Source organism: Pleurodeles waltl, chromosome 3_1 (genome assembly GCF_031143425.1).
Source record: "Pleurodeles waltl isolate 20211129_DDA chromosome 3_1, aPleWal1.hap1.20221129, whole genome shotgun sequence".
NCBI lineage: Eukaryota > Metazoa > Chordata > Amphibia > Caudata > Salamandridae > Pleurodeles > Pleurodeles waltl.
The window spans coordinates 1,712,022,816-1,712,044,909 of record NC_090440.1 but is presented as its reverse complement, the minus strand read 5'-3'; the positions used below and the strand labels follow the sequence as shown (position 1 = coordinate 1,712,044,909).

Genomic DNA, 22,094 nt, shown 5'->3' with positions numbered 1-22,094 from the left:
ATTGAAGGTAACTTCCAAACTGCTACAGGCTCCCGGGGAGGCGGGTGGGCACATGCGAATCTACTGCGACTGATGCCACGAACAGATGTACACTGGGTAAGTGACATTTTCAGTTCGATGGCATCTGTCGCTGTAGATACGCATGTTCTGCAATAGACTAGTAAGCAGTTATTTCCCCAAAAGCGGTGGATCAGCCTGTAGGAGTGGAAGTAGTCTGAAATAATGTCCTTAATACAGCTTGACCTACTGTGGCTTGTTGTGCGGATAACACGTCTACACAGTAATGCTTGGTGAATGTGTGAGGCGTAGACCATGTGGCTGCCTTACATATTTCTTGCATTGGGATGTTTCCTAGAAAGGCCATGGTAGCACCTTTCTTTCTGGTTGAGTGTGCCCTTGGTGTAATGGGCAGCTGTCGTTTAGCTTTAAGGTAGCAGATTTGGATGCATTTAACTATCCATCTGGCTATACCTTGTTTTGAAATTGGGTTTCCTGCATGAGGTTTTTGAAATGCAATAAAGAGTTGTTTAGTCTTTCTGATGTTCTTTGTTCTGTCAATGTAATACATTAATGCTCTTTTGACATCTAATGTATGTAGTGCCCTTTCAGCTACGGTATCTGGCTGTGGAAAGAACACCGGAAGTTCCACTGTTTGATTTAGATGGAACGGTGAAATAACCTTTGGCAAAAATTTAGGATTGGTCCTTAGGACGACTTTATTTTTGTGTAGTTGTATAAAAGGTTCCTGTATAGTAAACGCCTGAATCTCGCTTACTCTTCTCAGGGAAGTAATGGCGATGAGAAATGCCACCTTCCAGGTTAGGAACTGTATGTCGCAGGAGTGCATGGGTTCAAAAGGTGGACCCATAAGTCTAGTTAGGACAACATTTAGGTTCCATGAAGGAACAGGTAGTGTTCTTGGTGGTATAATTCTCCTAAGGCCCTCCATGAATGCTTTAATGACTGGTATTTTATATAGGGAAGTTGAATAGGTAGTCTGCAGGTATGCAGATATTGCTGCAAGGTGAATCTTAATGGAAGAGAAAGCTAGGTTAGATTTTTGTAAGTGAAGCAAGTAACCCACTACATGTTCTGGAGTTGTGTGTAATGGTTGTATTTGATTAATATGGCAGTAGCAAACAAACCTCTTCCATTTACTTGCATAGCAGTGCCTGGTGGATGGCCTTCTTGCTTGTTTTATGACTTCCATACATTCTTGGGTAAGTTGTAAGTGCCCGAATTCTAGGATTTCAGGAGCCAGATTGCTAGATTCAGCGATGCTGGATCTGGGTGTCTGATCTTTTGGTTGTGCTGTGTCAACAGATCTGGCCTGTTGGGCAATTTGATGCAGGGTACCACTGATAGGTCTAGCAGCGTTGTGTACCAGGGTTGCCTTGCCCAAGTTGGTGCTATCAATATGAGTTTGAGTTTGCTTTGACTGAGTTTGTTTACCAGGTAAGGAAGGAGAGGGAGAGGAGGAAAAGCGTAAGCAAATATCCCTGACCAGTTCATCCATAGGGCATTGCCTTGGGATTGTTTGTGTGGGTATCTGGATGCGAAGTTTTGGCATTTTGCGTTCTCCCTTGTCGCAAACAAGTCTATCTGAGGTGTTCCCCAGAGTTTGAAATAAGTGTTCAGTATTTGGGGGTGAATTTCCCATTCGTGGACCTGTTGGTGATCTCGAGAGAGATTGTCTGCGAGTTGATTTTGTATCCCTGGTATAAACTGTGCAATTAGGCGAATTTGGTTGTGAATTGCCCAATGCCAAATTTTTTGTGCTAACAGGCTTAACTGCGTGGAGTGCGTCCCTCCCTGCTTGTTTAGATAATACATTGTTGTCATGTTGTCTGTTTTGACGAGAATGTATTTGTGAACTATTATTGGTTGGAAAGCTTTTAGTGCTTGAAAAACTGCAAGAAGTTCTAGGTGATTGATATGCAGTTTTGTTTGATGTACGTTCCATTGTCCTTGTATGCTGTGTTGATCGAGGTGTGCTCCCCACCCTGTCATGGAAGCATCTGTTGTTATTACGTATTGTGGCACTGGGTCTTGGAAAGGCCGCCCCTTGTTTAAATTTATGTTGTTCCACCACAGAAGCGAGAGGTAAGTTTGGCGGTCTATTAACACCAGATCTAGAAGGTGACCCTGTGCTTGAGACCACTGTGATGCTAGGCATTGTTGTAAGGGCCTCATGTGCAGTCTTGCGTTTGGGACAATGGCTATGCATGATGACATCATGCCTAGGAGTTGTAATACCATCTTTGCTTGTATCTTTTGTGTTGGATACATGCGTTGTATGATGGTGTTGAAATTTTGAATTCTTTGTGGACTTGGAGTGGCTACTCCTTTTGATGTGTCTATTATGGCTCCCAGGTATTGTTGTACCTTGCGTGGCAGAATTTTGGATTTTGTGAAATTGACGGTGAACCCTAGTTTGAAGAGGGTTTGTATGATATGATTTGTGTGATTTGAGCACTCTATTAACGAATGGGCCTTGATTAGCCAGTCGTCTAGATATGGGAACACATGTATTTGCTGTCTTCTGATGTGTGCAGCGACTACCGCTAGACATTTGGTAAAGACTCTTGGTGCGGTTGTTAATCCGAAAGGCAGTACCTTGAATTGGTAATGTATTCCTTTGAATACAAACCTTAGGTATTTCCTGTGCGATGGGTGTATTGGTATATGGAAATAAGCATCCTTGAGGTCTAAAGTTGCCATGTAGTCGTGCAGCTTTAGCAATGGCAATACTTCTTGTAGTGTGACCATGTGGAAGTGGTCTGATTTGATGAAAGTGTTGACTACTCTGAGGTCTAGGATTGGTCTCAGTGTTTTGTCCTTCTTTGGTATCAGAAAGTACAGTGAGTAAACTCCTGTGTTTATTTGTGTGTTTGGCACTAATTCGATTGCATTCTTTTGCAATAGTGCCTGCACTTCTATCTCTAGGAGATTGGAATGGTGTGTTGTTAAATTTTGTGCTTTTGGTGGTATGTTTGGAGGGAACTGTAGAAATTCTATGCAGTAACCATGTTGGATAATTGCTAGAACCCAAGTGTCTGTAGTGATTTTCTCCCATGCTCTGTAATAATGACCTATTCGTCCCCCCACTGGTGTTGTGTGGAGGGGGTGAGTGACATGTGAGTCACTGTTTAGTAGTAGGGGTTTTGGGGCTTTGGAATCTTCCTCTATTTCTAGGGAATTGCCCTCCTCTATATTGTCCCCGAAAACCTCCTCTATACTGTCCTTGGTAACTGGACGGTGTGGCTTGTGAGGTGCTGGCTTGTGTGCTTTGACCCCGAAACCCCCCTCGAAAGGGCGTTTTACGGAATGAGCTGTAATTCCCTCTGCTCTGCGGGGAGTAGAGTGCGCCCATGGCTTTGGCAGTGTCCGTATCTTTTTTGAGTTTCTCAATCGCTGTGTCCACTTCTGGACCGAACAGTTCTTTTTCATTAAAAGGCATATTGAGAACTGCTTGTTGAATCTCTGGTTTAAATCCAGACGTTCGGAGCCATGCATGCCTTCTGATAGTTATAGATGTATTAATTGTCCGTGCAGCTGTATCTGCAGCGTCCATGGAGGAGCGGATCTGGTTGTTGGAGATGGCCTGTCCCTCCTCAACCACTTGTTTTGCCCTATTTTGGAAGTCTTTGGGCAGATGTTCAATGAGATGTTGCATCTCGTCCCAGTGGGCTCTGTCATAGCGCGCAAGTAGTGCCTGGGAGTTCGCGATGCGCCACTGGTTTGCAGCTTGTGCTGCGACTCTCTTACCAGCTGCATCAAACTTGCGGCTTTCTTTATCTGGGGGTGGTGCATCTCCAGATGTGTGAGAGTTGGCCCTTTTTCTAGCTGCTCCTACAACAACAGAGTCTGGTGGCAGCTGTGTTGTGATGAAAGCCGGGTCCGTAGGAGGCGGCTTATACTTTTTTTCCACCCTTGGTGTGATTGCCCTACTTTTGACCGGGTCCTTAAATATGTCTTTTGCGTGCCGGAGCATACCAGGGAGCATAGGCAGGCTTTGGTAGGAGCTGTGGGTGGAGGAGAGTGTGTTGAACAAGAAATCATCCTCGACCTGTTCTGAGTGGAGGCTTACGTTGTGAAATTGTGCTGCTCTAGCCACCACCTGAGAGTACGCGGTGCTGTCTTCTGGTGGAGATGGTTTTGTAGGGTATGCCTCTGGGCTGTTATCTGACACTGGGGCGTCGTATAGGTCCCATGTGTCCTGGTCTTGGTCACCCTGGCTCATGGTGGTGTGAGCTGGGGAGTGTGATGGCGTTTGTGCTGGTGAAACGTTAATCACGGGCGGAGGAGAGGGTGGTGGTGTAACTCTTTTCACCACTTTTGGTTGTGGTGCTTGTTCCGTCTGGAACTCCAACCTTCTCTTTCTCCTAATGGGGGGAAGGGTGCTTATTTTTCCTGTCCCCTGCTGAATGAAGATACGCTTTTGCGTATGGTCCGCATCAGTTGCTTGTAGCTCTTCCTCAAACCTATGCTTCTGCATTTGGGAGGTTAGCGAGTGCTCTTCTGTATAAGAGCCTGAAGCTGGGTCGCTTGCAGTTTGTTTCGGCATCGAAACTTTGTCTGCGTGTTTTTTCGGCTCCGAGGTGACTTTTTTCCTTTTCGGGGCCGAAACCTCTCGGCGTCGATCTGTTTCGGTGCCGCTGTCTCGGCGTCGAGCCGTGTCCACACCGGCATCTCGGTGTCGAGGCTTGTCTCCAGCACTTTCTCGGTCCCGAGAAGGCTGCGTGCCGGTGTCTCGACCGGAGTCGGACGATCTCGGCACCGTTTGGGCCTTTTTCGGTGCCGACGGTCGGTCACCGATTTTATGGGTTGAGCCATGGCCTGGTGGCAGTGGCGTCCCCTGGGCCTTGTAAATGTTTCTTTGTGTGGTTTTCGACGTCTTACTCACGGTTTGTGTATCGTCGAATCCTTCGGAGTCTGAGTCTTGGATCGAGAAGGTACCTTCCTCTTCCTGTTCCTCGAACTCCCGTCGGGCTGTCGGTGCGGACGCCATTTGAAGTCTTCTGGCTCGACGGTCTCGGAGTGTTTTTCGGGACCGGAACGCACGACAGGCCTCGCAGGTGTCTTCGCTGTGCTCAGGTGACAGGCACAGGTTGCAGACCAAGTGTTGGTCTGTGTAGGGGTATTTATTGTGGCATTTGGGGCAGAAACGGAAAGGGGTCCGTTCCATCGGCGTTCCTCAGCACGCGGTCGGGCCGACCAGGCCCCGACGGAGGATCGAAAAACTACCCCGAAGGGCACCGGAGCTCTTCGATCTTCGATGCGGTGTTGAATGTAAGTACGCCGATCCCGAACGCAACAATACCGACGAAAATCTTCCGAAATTAACTATTTTTTCTGTTCCGAAACTCGGAGCGACAGGAACACGTCCGAACCCGATGGCGGAAAAAAAACAATCGAAGATGGAGTCGACGCCCATGCGCAATGGAGACAAAAGGAGGAGTCACTCGGTCCCGTGACTCGAAAGATTTCTTCGAAGAAAAACAACTTGTAACACTCCGGCCCAACACCAGATGGCGAGCTATTGCAGAACATGCGTATCTACAGCGACAGATGCCATCGAACCAATATTTATGATTGATATTATATGCACTGTAAAGGATGTCATTTTGACATTCTTGTATGAGTAATGGCACACCGTAAACAGCTTCTTTTTGCATGCAGTGTTTCCAGCTTGGATTACGCTACAAGAAAGGAACACCAGTCCATCATTTGCAAAGGCACCTAAGAAAAACAAAAAATGTAAAAAATATTGCAATCTGCAAAAGGTGATGTGCCTCCCTCTTACTACAGCCAGGGTCTATTACCTTTTATTTTTTACAGGTGGACTAGTTATAGTTTGTCCAACTAATAGAGAACTGCTGGACATTCTTTGTGTGAAGGCAGTGCTAATAACCCTTTCTCTTATAAAGCTCAAATAGGTGTGGAGTGTAAATATTAACCTTTATCTTTTACAACCCATTATTCACAGGTCCCAAAGAGCTGAAAGACATACTTGTATCTCAGACCTTAATCCTAAAAATCTCAGCCACAATTAATTTTCTCAGGTAGCACCAGTGGAAACCTACCTACTTTTTCAGAGCGACACTTAGGGCTGCTATAATTGTACTGTGGCACACATATTTTCCTCTTCAGTGAAGGCACCCATTTCTTCTGGTTTATCCTCTGGTAGAATTTTAGCTAAAGCCAACATTTTATCCCATTGATTCTTGCCATACTGTAGCATTAAGTAGGCCTGGCTGTGTTACATTAATGCTAATGATATTAGAAGGTGTTCCTATGTATCTAGGTATTAGTAACCTTGGAGGACAGAAAGCTAGTAGACCTTGGATTAATGGACGCTGTTTTTTAGCTTTCGTGACAATACCGGGATCTAGTTAGTTCTGTTCTCACACTGTGAATCATTTAGTGCAGATGTATATTTCTAGTCTGATGCTAACCAGTGCAATGGAAATACCCTTCTTTGGGTTTGTGAAGTCAACCAAAACTGGCAGGTAGAGCAATGGAGGAAAGCAACCTGATTCAAGTGTGTCTACTAGTAAAATTCCATAAAGAGGTCCACACATAATGCAATCATTTTATGTTGCTGCTGTAAGCTATATCATGGCATTATATGCGAGGAGATCAGTAGGTATGAGCTTTGGAGGCATTGTCTCCTCTACTGGTCTCCTTCCTGTAACACTTCTGTTACATCTACACCAGGATCCCACAAGTATCTTCTGCTTGTAAAATTTCCTGGAGCAAGAACACCTAATTTAACCACATGAAACCCTTATCAGATGTTTAGGTTGTAATAAAAGAAATTAAGCAAAATATTGTCATTGCACAAGACTGGAAGAGTGTATAGGTGAAGGGAAAATAATATAAGACTGGCTATGTCTTAAGCAACTTAATGAACTGGTTATCATCTCACTGGCTGTAACACTAAGCAAACAAGTGGTTTCATAACTGATGGACAAGCACACAGAAGGGCCTGCCACCTAAAATCGACTGGCCTGGATTAAGCATCAGTTAGATTTTTGGCGTCAAACATTTTTCAAGAGTGCCAACTGCGATTTAGAGTCACACCCTTGAGCAATTAGGCCCTGAATACAAGTATATGTGATATTTATTGCATCTGATAAATAAGAACACCAGAGGGTACGTTATCTATCGGGTGCAATAAATAGCACCTATTACTAGTTTCTCGGGAACAACATGGGGATTTTGTGTTTTAAACGCACCAAAATCAGCACAATACGGTAAATACAATATGCTTTCCCCCGGCTAAATTTTGGTAGATTTGACCAGCCGTAATTTAACAAAGATTGAGGTATTTAACAGCCAATAATTATCAGATTGCTTTATATACAACCAATCTCATAATTCCGACCCCTGCGCAAACAGGGGTCAGAAAACAATAACCCACTTGTAATCAGGCCCTTGGTGTAGGTTTACTTTGTAGTGCGATTTACTTTTTGTTTATTAAACTAATATTCATTTCACCTGCATCCTTATCATTGTTACCACAAGAATCATCATTCTGAGCTTGCTTCGACTGGCAGTAAACTCCACATTGCAATGAGAAGTGAGCACCGATTAATTTCTAAACTGACTGCAAAGATTCCGCAAGTTGTGGATTAACTACAGAAGGGGGCATCATCTCCGTGGATCAGTGGGTAGAGCCACAGATACAGGAGCGAAAGGAGTGGAGAATGCAGGCACTGGAATGCATCTGCGTTGTACAACTGTGCGTGACATTTTATGGAGAACTAGATGTGGAAACACAGCTGATTCAGAGAAAAGATGCCAATGTCAACTGAGGAAGTCAGAGCATTGATGCATGACTAGAGGTTGTGGTTCGAATGTTTGTGGCATTCTCAAAGAGCTAGGACCTAGCTGCGCCAAGACCCCAAAAACATGTAGCAGCAAACTTTCTGAGTTAGGACCTCCCTTATATCTGGTTTATTCAACGCAATTAAGGTACTTTTGTTATGTACACTATGATAGCCTTTTTACATGCTTTGCTCGTTTTGTCTGCTTTTGATATCAAGTTCCATTTTAATTATATCTATTTACCAATCATATTTGTTGTTAAGTAGAAAGAATTAGGAACAGAGAAACCCATGCTACAGTTAAGTCTGTACCTAAGTCTGTTTCCAAATGCCTACCTGGGCCATTTTTTCATCTTTTCATGTTTGTTGCTTAGTAATAGTATTTTCTTTTCATTGTAATAAACAGAAAACGTGGTTTGGGACTGTAAGCAAACGAATTTTGAACAGTAATGGAAAATGTGCTTGTGGGATTTGGCTCTGAAAGCCATAATTTTGGCGGTTTTTGATATGCACTGCATAAGATATTATGCTATTTTGAAACAAGTACTGGTTCTATAATGTTATGCCTGAGCAGCTCTTGGTGTCTGTAGCAAAAGAAGAAAGACGCCGTTGGTTTGATAAAAACAGAAACTATGTACTAATTAAAAAATAAAGCCAGCAGACTTTTACTAACAAACCAGCGGTTTCCCACCACAAGAAGTGGGTACTGACAAACCCATAGATGAAGACCAAAACTCAGATGCAAAGTGCCTAATTGTTCCCCTCAACAAATGCCACAATCACCAGTTGCAGGCATTTAGTAGAGGCCGATTCTCTTGCATCTACCAGTTTACCATATCCAAATATATCCTTAACCCAGATTATGTGTACTGATTGTAAGGGTGATATCAACATCGGTGTAAAGGACCAAGTTAATGGAATCAGTAAGAGCAGTCAGTGGACCAACAAGGAGAAGGAAGAGACTCTGGGGTGCAGCAAAAAAGGCTGACCAAATAAAATGTGAAGAGTAAGGAAACTGGAGACTCAAGTTCCATGAAAACAGGATAATTGACTAGGAATAAACAGCAAACTGTATGAAGACAGCAGGGCCAAATAGTGAGACCAAGCTAGACTCAGTCCACCCAACCCGGCAAAACCATGCATGCTCAGTATTAAAAGCTGTTTTGCCATCAAAACTATTGGATTTGATCCAAGACTGATTGCTCTAAGACATTCTTCTCCAACGAGTATCTTGCGAGCGACTGGCAGCTCACCAGCCACCAGTAACTAACTCTTCTGTGTGCAGCCCAGTGAACTAAATTAGAAGCTTTTGCTTGGTTGAGCTAATATATAGATAACGAAACAGAATGGACAAATGTTTCAATTTGCTAAATATTTTCAAAGCTTATAACTGAGTGATAAATATCAAATAGTGTTGGTGAGATTTATTACTAATATTAACTTGGTGCAAGAGGCATTATAGCTGTTATGTGATACCCATTATACAGGCATTCCCCATAGACAAATCATTTTTTACATTACTGCTGCAACTATATCTGATGTCCTGGTGTGATCATTGCTGATAATATTGCATAGTGTCGTCACTAATGTAATAGTATCTTGTGTGGTTACTATTACATCTCTAATAATAACAGTAGCTCTGGAGGAATTTCATTGAACATAAGTAGCTCGTTTTAGAGAAAAGCACCCCTGCTCTAAGAGTTTGGCCAAAAATAATAGATTTTGTTTGGCTTACACTAGATCTGTGGAATCAAGTGACAAACTTCCAAGTACAGATGACGCTACTTCATATTTAATTTTTTTCACCACCATATTAGGAATGGTTGCCTCCAACAGCTCTTTTAGAATCTCTGGTCGGTGTGTGCCTTTTGGGCATTCAGTACGTCAACCATTCCCAAGAATATCTACTATAATTGAAGCAGAGGATACAAGATACCAACTCTATACCCAGCTGAGGAAGAGAATGCAATCATGTTGCGGAATTTAACTTTTTGAGAATTTGTGAGATCAATATGTGCATGACTCAAAGGACTGAGGATCTTATGGGTGAGACTTAGAGAATGCTTCAAAGACCCTAACTAGAAGCTAAGGATTGAAAATAAGAGGACCTGGAGATAGGCTGGACAGATGGGCCTTTAGAGTTTTACAGTGAAATTTATGTCTCTGTAGCTAAAAGGCAATAATTCCATTGTCATGACATCTCTACTGTGTACCAGTTTTAGTTCATTAGTTAACTATTATCTTCACATTGGTGTAAAGTTCAAAATGTGTATTCAGATCCTAGTCATTTGTAACCCAGGCGGTAAAGTCATTAAGGACAGCAGTTGGTTCTAATGAATCAAAGTTCTATAGGGCTGTTGATGATTCCTTGCCTATCATCAAATATAGTTCAAGCTGCTAACTTGCATACAAGACCTATGCTTGTGAAAGGTCCTCTGGACTGTGGCTGAGCGTAGTCATACATCTAAAATACCTGCATTTGTTCTACTCTGCCCTAATCTGAAGGTGTTTCAGACACATAATGCTATTTTCCAGCATGTCAGTACCACTATGACCACTAGTATCATCCAGTATCACATATAAGGACACATCTGGTGCACGTTCACTAGAGGAATGTTCTACTCAGTAAAGAAGCTGTGCTGCAGGCACCTTTAGGATGTTTTATAGCTGTATTGAAATACTATCACAATCATGGACTGTAAATAGAAGCAGGCTACCAATATGATGAGAGAAATAATTGTATTCCTGCATTTTATAGTGTGTGGCTCAGCATGAATTGTACACGTACCATAAGTCACTGTACAATACTGGCAGAGCACAGACAGTGAGCTGGCTCTCCCCAAATCGTGTGCTTTAGTGCTAATGAAAAGTTAATTAGGGTACTGGAGGTTTAAGTCCTTTGGGGCAATAGGAGCTCCTTGTGCATATACACCTAGTGAATGGAAACGGTTCAAAAGTTACCAGAGAAGTGGGGGCTATCCACTACTTTGCACCCAAGTTCCATATGCATCACACTTGAGAAGGTCTGAAGATACATGCATGTGAAGCTGGATCTCCCTTTGCAGATGAAAAGCAACCACAATGATTTTAATATTCCAACCAATACATCACTCATGGGTTGGTGGTAAGTTAGGATTCATTGCGAACCATCTCCGCAACTACACTCTAACTTAATATCATTTATATATATTTTCAACAGCGATGTGCTGATATTTTTGTAGTGCATTGTCTTACAACCTCGGAAGCCATTGACATTTACTACTCCAGTGCTAATATTCTGCTGTTTTCTGGGGACATTTAATTCTCCAACTGCCACAAAACCGTATGTTGGAATTTGCATTTAAGACAGCGGCTTACAGTAGAAGTACTGAAAGATGTAGGAGTCATCAAGCAACCAGCTTTTACAAACAGTGCCCTGGAGGTATTGTACTTCCAAAGTGATATGGTTAGAAACGCTGGCAGATTTAATTTGCCTAATAGTTAAGTGTTTACCCTTCACTAAATATGGAGTAAAAAAGGGGCATCCTTTACTTTTCGAGGTGGCACTTTGAACTGCTATTAGACAGATGTTTAGCTCCTTTTTGAGGGGTGGTCCTCAAGCTTCAGTTATATTCCTATGCTATGTAAATCAGTAATAAGCCTTTACCTTGGCTTACCCATGTGCTGCACCCAGATGTTGACTGTTTGAGTCATTTACTTTCCCACTTCATCTCAAACAAACCTCCACTCCTGAAGAATCAGATCAACGCCCCACCGGCACTTTATTGCATTGTGCAATGCCCTCTGATTCTTTTCTGGTACATATCAGAAATTTTTTCCAAGGAGGCTATTAATCTGCAGCTACAGAATACACCTAAGGGTGCCTGTTCAAAGAGAAGAAACTTTAAAGCAGAGACATTACAAGAGGAGACTGAAAATAAAGCATGCAGCATGCAGCTAAACAAAAAGAGTTCTGAAGGTTTTAGACATTCAAAGACCAGTGTGCAAGATGATTAAAGCATTGATTAGACAGACAGAGTTGCAGTGATCAGGAGCTTCTTACCTAGTGGTCCATCCCCTGTGGTCTTCAGAACTGGAGTAACGTCTCCGTCACCCTTTGTGGAAGAATCTACTAGCCTTTCATGGTAAGGACCATCCAAAATTCCCCCATTGGGCGATAAGTCGGAGCTCAGGACGATGCCATGTCTCTAAATTGGCAATAAAAGCAATTGGTGACATTAAGAAAATCAAGGCCAGCTTAAGCTGGATGGGAATCAATATTTTCATAGATAAGCAATGCTGCATGGTAACATACTTTTTTCAAACGAAGATTGTAAAAATCTTAGGAGAAGTGTAACTCAATATTTGTGAATCATGATGGATGCGTTTTGTGAAAACATTACTCTGCTACCTAAAGAACTACACTTGCCACACAATAGACCAGTCAGTTTTGTACCCTGTATACTAATTGTGAGCATAACGCCCATCAGAACTCAAGCTGTGAGTCATGTAATGAGATCTGATGTCGGTAAGGACCTCCCTCCTGTCCCAGGATGACCCGCAAGACATCATACCTTCAACTCTTCTTTCAGCACAGCAACTTCGTCCCTCAGCTCGTCACGTTCACTCCTGATGGAATCAAAGAAATCTTTCTGCCTCTCTAACGCCTGAGTGTGCATCCAGAGGAATGAGAGAGAGAGGATGCAGCAGAGACAAGAGGAGGATGAGGAGGTAGCAGGAAAGAAAAGGAAACACGCTGTGATACAAGTGACAAAGTTGTTAAGAGATTCAGAAAAGCCCAGATAGTCAGAAGATAAAATCAGAACAACCCTTTGTCAAAGGAAAGAGCTTGGAACGCGCATCTAGCTTTTAATGAAAATTGGAGCAACATTTTTGTTTTCCGTCCCATGACACGGACCAACAGCTTCTGAACTTAACCCTATTCTGCTGATCCCTGTGTGACTGTATCTCCATTTTCTGTCAACAGCAGTCTCTGAGCACCAAGAGGTAATTTTGTGACCTGCCCTTTGGGACATATCACTCTTTTTTGCACCCATTCAAGCTTACATCTGAGTCCTATTGTACATGTATGCTTTACTAAAAGTGGATCAAAAAGCTGTTGGGTTACAAAAACATACCACCCACCTGTCTGACTACAGTGAGGAGAATAAACTAAAGATTAATGGAAGGAACACTCCGGTTATGCCCTTTGGTGGGAGAACCCCAAAATGTGTCTTGAAAGTAAAAGAAGAACTTTTAGAGGACGTCTCTTACTACAGATATGTTTTTATAACAATTTGACATGGAAGGCTTATCATCATTTAACTCACACAAATAAGCTGTGCACCTTAGTAGCCATACAAAAGTTTAATGTACAAAATGGCTGACTGCCCTTGGTTCCCATTGTGTATGCCTATAAAAGAATAAATGCATAAACATTGATATTTGTAAGGCACCGTAGGAAGCTGGCCTGCTACATAGTGCACTAAAATGTCCTGTGCAGCGAGTTCAGTGGATCGCCAATTAGAACTGCAGATCCCAAAGTAGATATGACTAATGCTGTATTTGTTGTAGTGTGGGCGAGCAGTTAGGCTTATCAGAGGGTAGTGCTATGCATTTGTTGTAATCACCAGAGGCAATAAATGAGACACACAAATAATAAATCTAAGACCAATTTAAAAAAATAACATTTCTTTTTATATATGTTTCAACCCCAAGAACTTCGTAATCAAGTAAGTAGATTTACAAGCAGAAATACTTTTCTGTTTAAAAAGTCAACACTTGGAGCAGCTTTTCAGTTCAGCAATGTTAACCTATGGGAGGAAAAAAATGCTGTTTTGCAGGTAAGTACACGACTTACAAATCTAGTCTTCGGTGTTGTAGGTCAACCCCAGGCAAGGTTCAAATCAGTACCAAGAGTGAACCCACAGCGGCAAAAGGGAGGCCAGGTGCAGAGGTCAAATTCGGAGTCGGGTGCCCAATGGAGACTGCGGGTGAACGCAGATGTGCTGCTCACAGGTCAGTAAAGTGGTGTCAGGGGTTGATCTCCTGGGTTGAGATAAGCATGGGGGATCACAAGGCAGCACCAAACTTAAAACCATCAGCGGCACAGGTGCGGCCGGGTGCAGAGAGCCAACACAGCGTGGGGCACCCAATGCAAGTCAATGGGGAGATCTGTTTTAGAAAAAGGCTGCAGACTCGGGCCAGGAGGCTGAACGAAGAAAACCCTCAACTACCCAGGTAAGTTCTGATGCTACGGAACGTAGGGACATCAATAGTCCAGCTCCCCAAGGCCCATGGGGTGTCCTATGGTGTCAAGAACAGCTAAACAATCAGTCGCAATTGTCTTCAGTTTGAGGATACAGGCTTTGAGGCAGAGTCCGGCAGGGGTCCGCCCATGGTGGACTCGGACTCAGAAACACTGGGGAACCTACATGGGACCGGTGGGCCATTTGGACTCGGGCCATGGAGGTCGAGTACAGAGGTAAGGGAGGCAGTTTCTGAATCCTCAGGGCAGAGTTCTTTTCTTTTCAAGTCGGTTTCTTCTTGAACAGGTCTGCTGTTCTCGGGTGATCTTGATCTTTGTCGAAGGCAGGCAGTCCTCCTAAAGCTTTGGAGGTCGCTGGGCTGCAGGACAGGTTGTCTGTTGGCGCAGGATCGTCGAAGGCTGCAGACAGGCCTGTAGGTCCATGGCCAAGTCAGTTGATGTCTGCAGTTTTCTCTGCTGGTGCGACTCTGTAATTTCCGGCTCTTCTTAGGTCGTCAGAAATTTGAGTTCTAGGGTTCAGGGGTGCCACCTAAATACTCAATTTAGGGGCGCTACAGGGATTGCCAGACGGTAGCCAATGGGCTGATTACCTTCACAGTGACTACACCTTTCTTATGACCACTTCCGCTGGGAAGTGGGCATAATTCAAACTCTAGTGACCTAATTCATTAAAAAAAGTTGGAAAAATTTTAAAAGTAGTTTCCAATTCAGCTCACCTGCCCTAGGGGTGGGACTGGCATGAAGTGGTCACTCCTCCTAATTTAAAGCATTTTCCCGTCTCTGCTGCTCCCAGAAGTGGGGCAGGACAGGGGGGTTGGTCATTTCCACCACCTGGAGAGACCTAGGTTGCATTACAAAGGCGGCAAGGCCTTTGAAGCTCCCCACCCTAGAATGTTCGTCCTGCCTGGAAGAGGAGGTAACACCTCTGCCCAGTGCATGCTTTTGTCTCTGGGCCTTGAGGGCACCGGCTCTCACCATGGGGGTCCAGAAACATGTCTGTGGTTGCTGAACTGGTCAGGACCAATCAGGCAACACCCTAGTAGCTGGCAGGTTTTCAGGGGACACCTCTAAGTTGCCCTCTGTGTGCATTTCTTATTAAATCAATCAGTGGAATCAGTGAGGGTTTACTATTCTGAGATGTTTCATACTAAACATCCCAGGGTTCAGAGAAGCCTTCATGCAGCTGGGGAACTCGTAGTGACCAGTGATCAGCACATGCATTTAAAATGGCTTTCCTGTGCTCTTACTATGTCTCAGAATCAGCAGAGGCATGGCAGGGACATATCTGCTCATGCATATATGCCCTCACATGTAATATAATGCACACTGCCTTAGGGCTGTAAGGCCTGCTAGAGGAGTGGCTTCCATATATTGTACGGAGTGTTAGGGGACATGGTACACAGGCTGTGTGCCATGTCATATTTTCAATTTTGGGAGCACCATGCAGACTGCAATGGCGTTCTCCAAAAGGTTAATGCTGGGTCCCTCAGAGTTGTGCTGCAGCTCTGAGGGGTCCTCTTCAGTACCCATGCCCTAGGTACCAGGGGTATCATTTACTAAGGGCTAATAGGGGACTGAAGGGCCGGTCACTTGGGGATCAAGTGACCAGGTGTCTTTGTTTTAGGGAAGGAACACTGGCACTGGGGACCTGGTTAGCAGGAACCCAGTGCACTTCAATTGAAGTTGCATCTGCAAACCAGGCAAAAAGTGGGGGGTTACTGCAACTAGAACCCAGCTCCCTACAGGCACCTAACACTTTTGTTTTATATGAGTGTTCTAATACTTAAGTAGGGTCAAAATACAGATATAATATGCAAGAAGATAAATGCTGGAGGCCAGCTTTGGCGATCCTCTGGATGTATTATTGAAGTTTTGCCTATTGAATTCTGTTCCAAGAGTGCCTCCTGGGGAGTATATCAGTGAAATACTTTATGAAACTTAATATGGTCTCTCCGTCGGTAAATTATTTCACAACCCAAATAAAGAAGTTATGGACAAATTGATTATATTATTTAAATAAATAATCAAATAAACAAATGAACAGAGTTGACGATCAGCAGAGTTTACTGCCTCCAGCTGCATACTTTTCTCATACCCAAAATTAAGAACCAGACTTTGCAAAATCTTTTGAAGCTGGTTGCACTTAAGAAAACCCGTAGCTGAATACATTAGATAATCACAATTTCTCTTTCACTATGTCTTTGATATAATTAATATTCCCAATCCCCTCTTAAACTGACTGCTTTTATAGATGGAGAGTGCGCTTAATACTCAAAAAGAGCCAGTCACTGAGGCTCAGAAGGCAATTGGCCCAGCAAGTGCAAGTGTTGCCTGAAGTTTACAGTCTGTTAGGTACTCCTGTTGTTAAATCATTCACACTGTTTTTCTCTCTAGAAAATCCTCAATGTCCTTTACAGTCAGAAAGAATTTGAGGGATCCTTTACGGTGTAATGTGTAAAATTAATTGGTTGTTTCTAGCGTTGTTCTTTTTATATCATGTAAACTACTTAAGAATAAGCTGTGTTCGCTCTTCTTAGTACACTTGGTTGCACTGCAATGTTTCATGTGATCTGTTTATAGGGATGCTAGTTCTGAAAAACTATTATTAATAATAGCAGCTTCACTCATTTATTTCTTCTTAAACACCCAACATTGTTCTTTTCCAATCACCCGACAGGTTATCATCTCGATAGTGAAAATGAATTGTTTTTCAATGGCTACTGTAATTTTAATGCTTTTTAATATTTACTTTCAGTAATGGAAGGACTAGGTATTTGCCTTGGCTGGCCATATAACTTCCACGTGTTAACTGTGTGTAGTACTAAAAGGTGAAAACTTAGTTTAAGAGAAGCAAAATCATCTGGCTTCTATGCTACATCAAGATGTCGCTGCCACTCAAGATCCTCCCCAAAAGAAGGACTTTTATTCCAATGAGTAACCTTTTGGTGCCCCCTCACAGTTATGAATGTTCTTCTTTCATTTGCTCACTGTTTGAATCTACACCCATATGCCTTGCTCTGAAACTGACGTTACTACCATTAAGATACATTTACTTTTCTGGTGGGGTGGCCCTCTTACTAATAGTCTCGAAGGTTTCTCTAATCTTTAGCCATCCTGTCTCCTATTGGTGGGAACTAAAATCGCATGGCTAATGAATTAACAGCTTTGCAAAGTCAGTTCTGCACTTGTGTTCTGGAGCACATGCTTACTTCCCCGGGAAGGTATGCACCCTAGATGTATATTCTGACGTGCAATCCATCAGATTTATTTACGTATTTACAATTTTTGCAGACTACAGAGGAGTAGGAAGTAGCGTGTTTGGAAGTGGAGACACCCTACAGAGTACGAGTAGCAGAGGTACCATAAAGATAACTGGGTTTTATTCACAGGTCAGGGTTTCTCCTCTTCCTAGTCTGAGGATATATTTTACAGCAAGAGAAGAAATAGTAGGAAAAGGAAAAGCAGCATAGGTCACAGAGAAGATAAAAGCAAAAAAGTTAATAAACTCCTCTTGGCAACACTTTACACAGGCCCTGCATGAATTGCTTGCTGAATGTGTGCAGAGTGGGCCATGTTGCCCCGGGCAATATACCTGGCAAGAAAATGCCTTGGCTTTGTATAGCTGAGGAGATTTTCCGTGCAGAGCATAGCAATAGGCGATGCAGTGGGATGATCTATCTAGTACTCTTGGTGTTAAATGTAAGCCTGCATCTACATGTACCACCACAACTAACAAGCAGAGTTTACTGGACTACTGTTCACTTGTTTGGCACAGTTAAAATCAGACAGCATGGCTGACATCAAAGCCCTGCAGCAAAAACCAGCGGATATTTGGAAGGCACGTAAAAAATGAGAAAAATCTCTTGCTTAATTGAAAGTCACAACTAAGGATGAATACATCATAAGCTCTATTTGTGCTGTTAAATAATGTTGTAAGTTACATAGGGCCTCGAGCTTGCTGCTACATCTTGTAGAAGTAAAGAATCATAAACAAGCATTTGCAATGCAATATTGGCGAAAGTTAGAGCTGTTTGTGTTGTAAATGATAATGACAACCTCACATTAGGGACCTTCTAAATACTTTGCCATGCAGCACAGTAAACCTTTATAAAAAATAAACTGTATTATGCATTCCTTCATACAATTGGCATTAGACTGTAATGGTCTGGACAGCCCCTACTGAGCACCACAGTAAAAATAGCATTTAGAGGAAACATGGTCATATAAACATATATTCAGCCCCTAGAGGGCATAATCACATAAAGTGATAAAGAATATTGCAGTGTAATCATATAATCAGCCCCTTGAGGGCATAGTGTATTACAGATTTTCAGGCCAAGCAGACCTTTTAAGTATCATTTAACTGTGGAGTCAGTGGCACGAGGGTGCAGTGCCACAGATCATTACTAGATGTCCCTGTAGAGTCAACAGCAGAATGTGCAGTACCACTGGTAAATAGCAGAAGGTCCAATACCACTGGTCGTGGCTAGATGTCCCTGCAGAGCCAACAACAGATGATGCATTACCACTGGTTATGGTTAAATGTCTCTGTAGAGTTAACAGCAGAAGGTGCAGTACTACTGGCAGCGACTAGATGTCCCTGTTAAGCCAACTGAATGAGGAGTGCCTTGGAATAATAATCATTCTTCAGCCCACGCACACCAACAAAAGCACAGGCTAAGCAAGACTATCAATATACTATTACAAACAATGCTCTTATAACACAAATTCCTCTCAACTGTAAAAACAAACGTTTCAGCTATGGTTGTGAAGACCCAGCAGGAATAGATCAGGTGTATACAGTAGAGGAAATCCCAAACCCTCTTTAAGCCGTCTCTTTACAGAATTGCTGTATACAGAAGTATTCACACCAAATATTAAACTTTTAGTCCATCTGCTTACAATGCATAGAGTTTGCAGTTGGGAGCATTTTATGCACTTTAGCCGGATGGTGCTGGCACCCTATAAGGAATTTCTTTTGTTTTCATGGAGAATGTGCAATTATTGATGTCGCCCATAATATTTCCAATTTTTTGTGTGTGATCTCTTTGCGTAGTGCCTTGTGCAACATATTTTAGAAGGCCCATTTAGGATTAGTTTTAACATGCATTTCAGATAATGTCTTTTTAGTATAATAAGCTGGCATTTTAATGACACTGATTTGTCTTTTCCAAGACTGCAATACAGGGGCCCATTTGTTCCAATCTCAGATTGCTTCAGTAAGCGAGGAGGTATAATTTGTTTTACAAAGATCCTGTATGTATGGTATGATTTTAATCCCTAATTTATTTAGTAGGGTATTTTCTTTTCTGAGGGCAGAGTTAAATTCACATTTTCTGATCTTGTATTCATTTTGTACCCCACCAATTTTTCATAGTTTTTGACTTGAGTAATTCTTCAAGGGAAAGAAATAGATCCCTCGAAGAATGATATCAGCGAAAGGGCTAATTTATGTGATTCTGCTCCAATTTGGATTCCCTGTATAGCCTCTGATCGACTAATATGAAAGGCTAAGGTCTTGATGCTTAGTGCAAAGAAAAAGGCCCACCCCTCCAAAAGTAGCTGCATGATGTGCCAGCCCAAAGGGTCAAAATCTTTTTCTGCATCTAAAGAGACTAAGAAAGCTGATTTCTGATGGATACAACTACCTGTGGATTCCTCACCTAATGAATACTCCCATGGCGCCAGCATTCGCCGGAAATCTTCTTACTAGTCTCTGCACGTCGACGAGGACGTCACTCTAGCCCATGCGACGCCGTCTGACGTCATACAGGCAATAAGAGGTCCTCGCCGACGTGCCGATGACAGTTCCCTTTTTTCCGTGCATTCGAAACGGTTATCTTCTAGGGAGCTACTGTTACCTTCGTGGTTACAGTGTATTGTCTGCTGCGTAGTCTTCTCTGCGGTAATAATGTCTCAGAGGAAGTCGGGTTTCAAGCCCTGTCGAGAGTGTGGGGGCAAGATGTCAGTTACAGATCCTCACTCCGACTGTCTATGGTGTTTGAGCTCCGACCACGACGTCTCGACTTGCGATTCATGTCAACACATGAATCCGAAGGCCCTCAAAGAGCGTGAGGCCAAGTTATTCATGGCAAAGTCAAAGAAGAAGGAGAAACATCATAAGAAGTCTTCTTCGCCAAGGTCTCACCGGCGTCAGAGACTCCCGGCGCCGTAGAGACTCACGACGTCATTCCAGCAAGGAGTCTCGTTCGAGGTCACCTTCGGCTCGGCGTCGGAGGACTTGGGAGGTCAGCCCCACGGTCACGCCGCATCCATCGACGCCGTTGCCCTCTCCGGCGTCACCGACTTCGCCTGGTCAGGCGTCGGTGATTGAGGTGGTGCAGCCTCTTGTGTTTTCTCCGGCGTCGCAGACGTCGAGGCCAGCGTCGGGGTCGCCCTCGATCCAGGCACCCCAGTATCCGGCTTTTCCCACTCCTGGAGCCGATAGTACCGCGTTTCTTAATGCGATGTATACCATCTTTCAGCAGATGGCTCCAGGAGCTGCTCCGGCTGGTCCTTCGGGGCCCTTGGCCTTTTCGTTGGGTGATCCTGCGCCTCTTCGGCCGGCACCCTTTATGCCCTTTCTCCCTTTTGGGAATGTGGGCTCGGTGCCGGCGTCGGTGGCCGCTCCGGTGGCTTCGGATGTTTCGGCCCCGGAGGTTGTCCTTCCGTCGAAGTCAGGATTTTGCCCTGTGACTCCGGTTGGTCCATTGGCTCCAAGACCTCGTCCTCCGGCTCCTACCTCGGCGCCGAAGCTGCCTGTGGCGCCGGACGCGGCGTCAGATGCTTCTGGAGATCGGCGCCGTTCTTCGACGTCGGCGGAGGCCATGTCGACTCCGCGTATCGAGGAGAGACTTCATTCGAGGAGGCGTGCTCTCCGTCTTTTAGAAGAACAGGAGTACCAGCGAGTCTTAGAGGAGGGAGAGATTGAGGACTCTGGAGACGGACTACATGGTCTGGATACAGCCAGTGGGCTGGACACTTCCCCTGAGTGGGACCTTTCATCTCCAGGGGAATATACGGAGGAGGCTGCTTCCTTTCATGCTGTGGTGAGGAAGGCAGCGAGCTTTTTGGACCTGCCTTTGCCGGTGGCAGAGGCGAAGCAGAATTTGCTGACAGAGGTATTGCATCCGGCCTCTGCTGCAGCTGAGCCTCTCTTGCCATTTAATGAGGCTTTGCTGGATCCGGTGTTGGAGGTGTGGAAGAAGCCGGTGTCTTCCTCGGCCGTTCATAGGGCTGTGGCCAGGAGGTATCGAGCTGCACCATCTGACCCTGGCTTTCTCTCTAGACACCCTACGCCGGAGAGCTTGGTGGTGCAAGCCTCCTGTTCCTCAAAGTCAGCGCCTGGTTCCTTCCCGACGGTGCCTGGAGACAGAGACTCCAAGAAACTGGATGTGCAGTCCAAGAAAATATTTTCGTCATGCAGTTTGGCGTTGAAGGCCACCAACGCAACGTGCATTCTGGGGAGGTACATCCATGCTCTGATGGATGATATTTCGTCTTCATTTACGGAGCTCCCCCAGGGTCTCTTGGATGTGGTCTCGGACGCCCAGGCTGCCGCGACCCAGATTATCCAGTCTGGGCTGGACACGACCGACTCGGTGGCCAGGGCGATGGGCACGGCTGTGGTGGCAAGAAGACAGGCCTGGCTCCGAAACTCAGGGTTTTCTGCGGATGTGCAGTCGACCCTGCTGGACCTCCCGTTTGATGGGGACAGACTGTTTGGAGCCAAGGCAGATTCGGCCTTGGAACGATTTAAGGAGAGCAGAGCCACAGCCAAATCGTTAGGACTGCAAGCTCCTTCTTCCTCTGCCTCTTCTAGATTTTTCAGGAGGTTTCGGGGATTTGGGCGTGGCTCTTCTTCCTCTTCCTTTCGGGGGAGGTTCCAGCAACCCGCCTCTTCCCTCCCCTATAGGTCATTTAGAGGGAGGGGGAGGGGCGGGGCCCGTACCAGAGGAGCCTCTCAACAGCACTCTGCCTCTTCCTCGTCCTCTGGAGGGGTGCAGCAGGGGAAG

The 22,094-nt window shown here is 44.3% G+C and overlaps 1 protein-coding gene across 30 annotated transcripts in view; it reads right to left on the bottom strand.

Annotated features, from left to right (window-relative positions):
- Nucleotides 1–22,094, bottom strand: part of LRRFIP1 (LRR binding FLII interacting protein 1) — a 422,096-nt gene that overhangs the window by 59,567 nt on the left and 340,435 nt on the right. For 23 of the 30 annotated variants that reach the window (XM_069225608.1, XM_069225605.1, XM_069225609.1 and 20 more), the window contains 2 exons: nt 12,386–12,478; nt 11,875–12,019 (listed from right to left, as the gene is read on the bottom strand). In XM_069225608.1, the coding sequence (XP_069081709.1) occupies nt 11,875–12,019; nt 12,386–12,478 (238 nt within the window). The remainder of the gene's footprint in view (nt 1–11,874; nt 12,020–12,385; nt 12,479–22,094) is intronic. The other 7 variants (XM_069225606.1, XM_069225610.1, XM_069225583.1 and 4 more) reach the window with 1 other exon arrangement.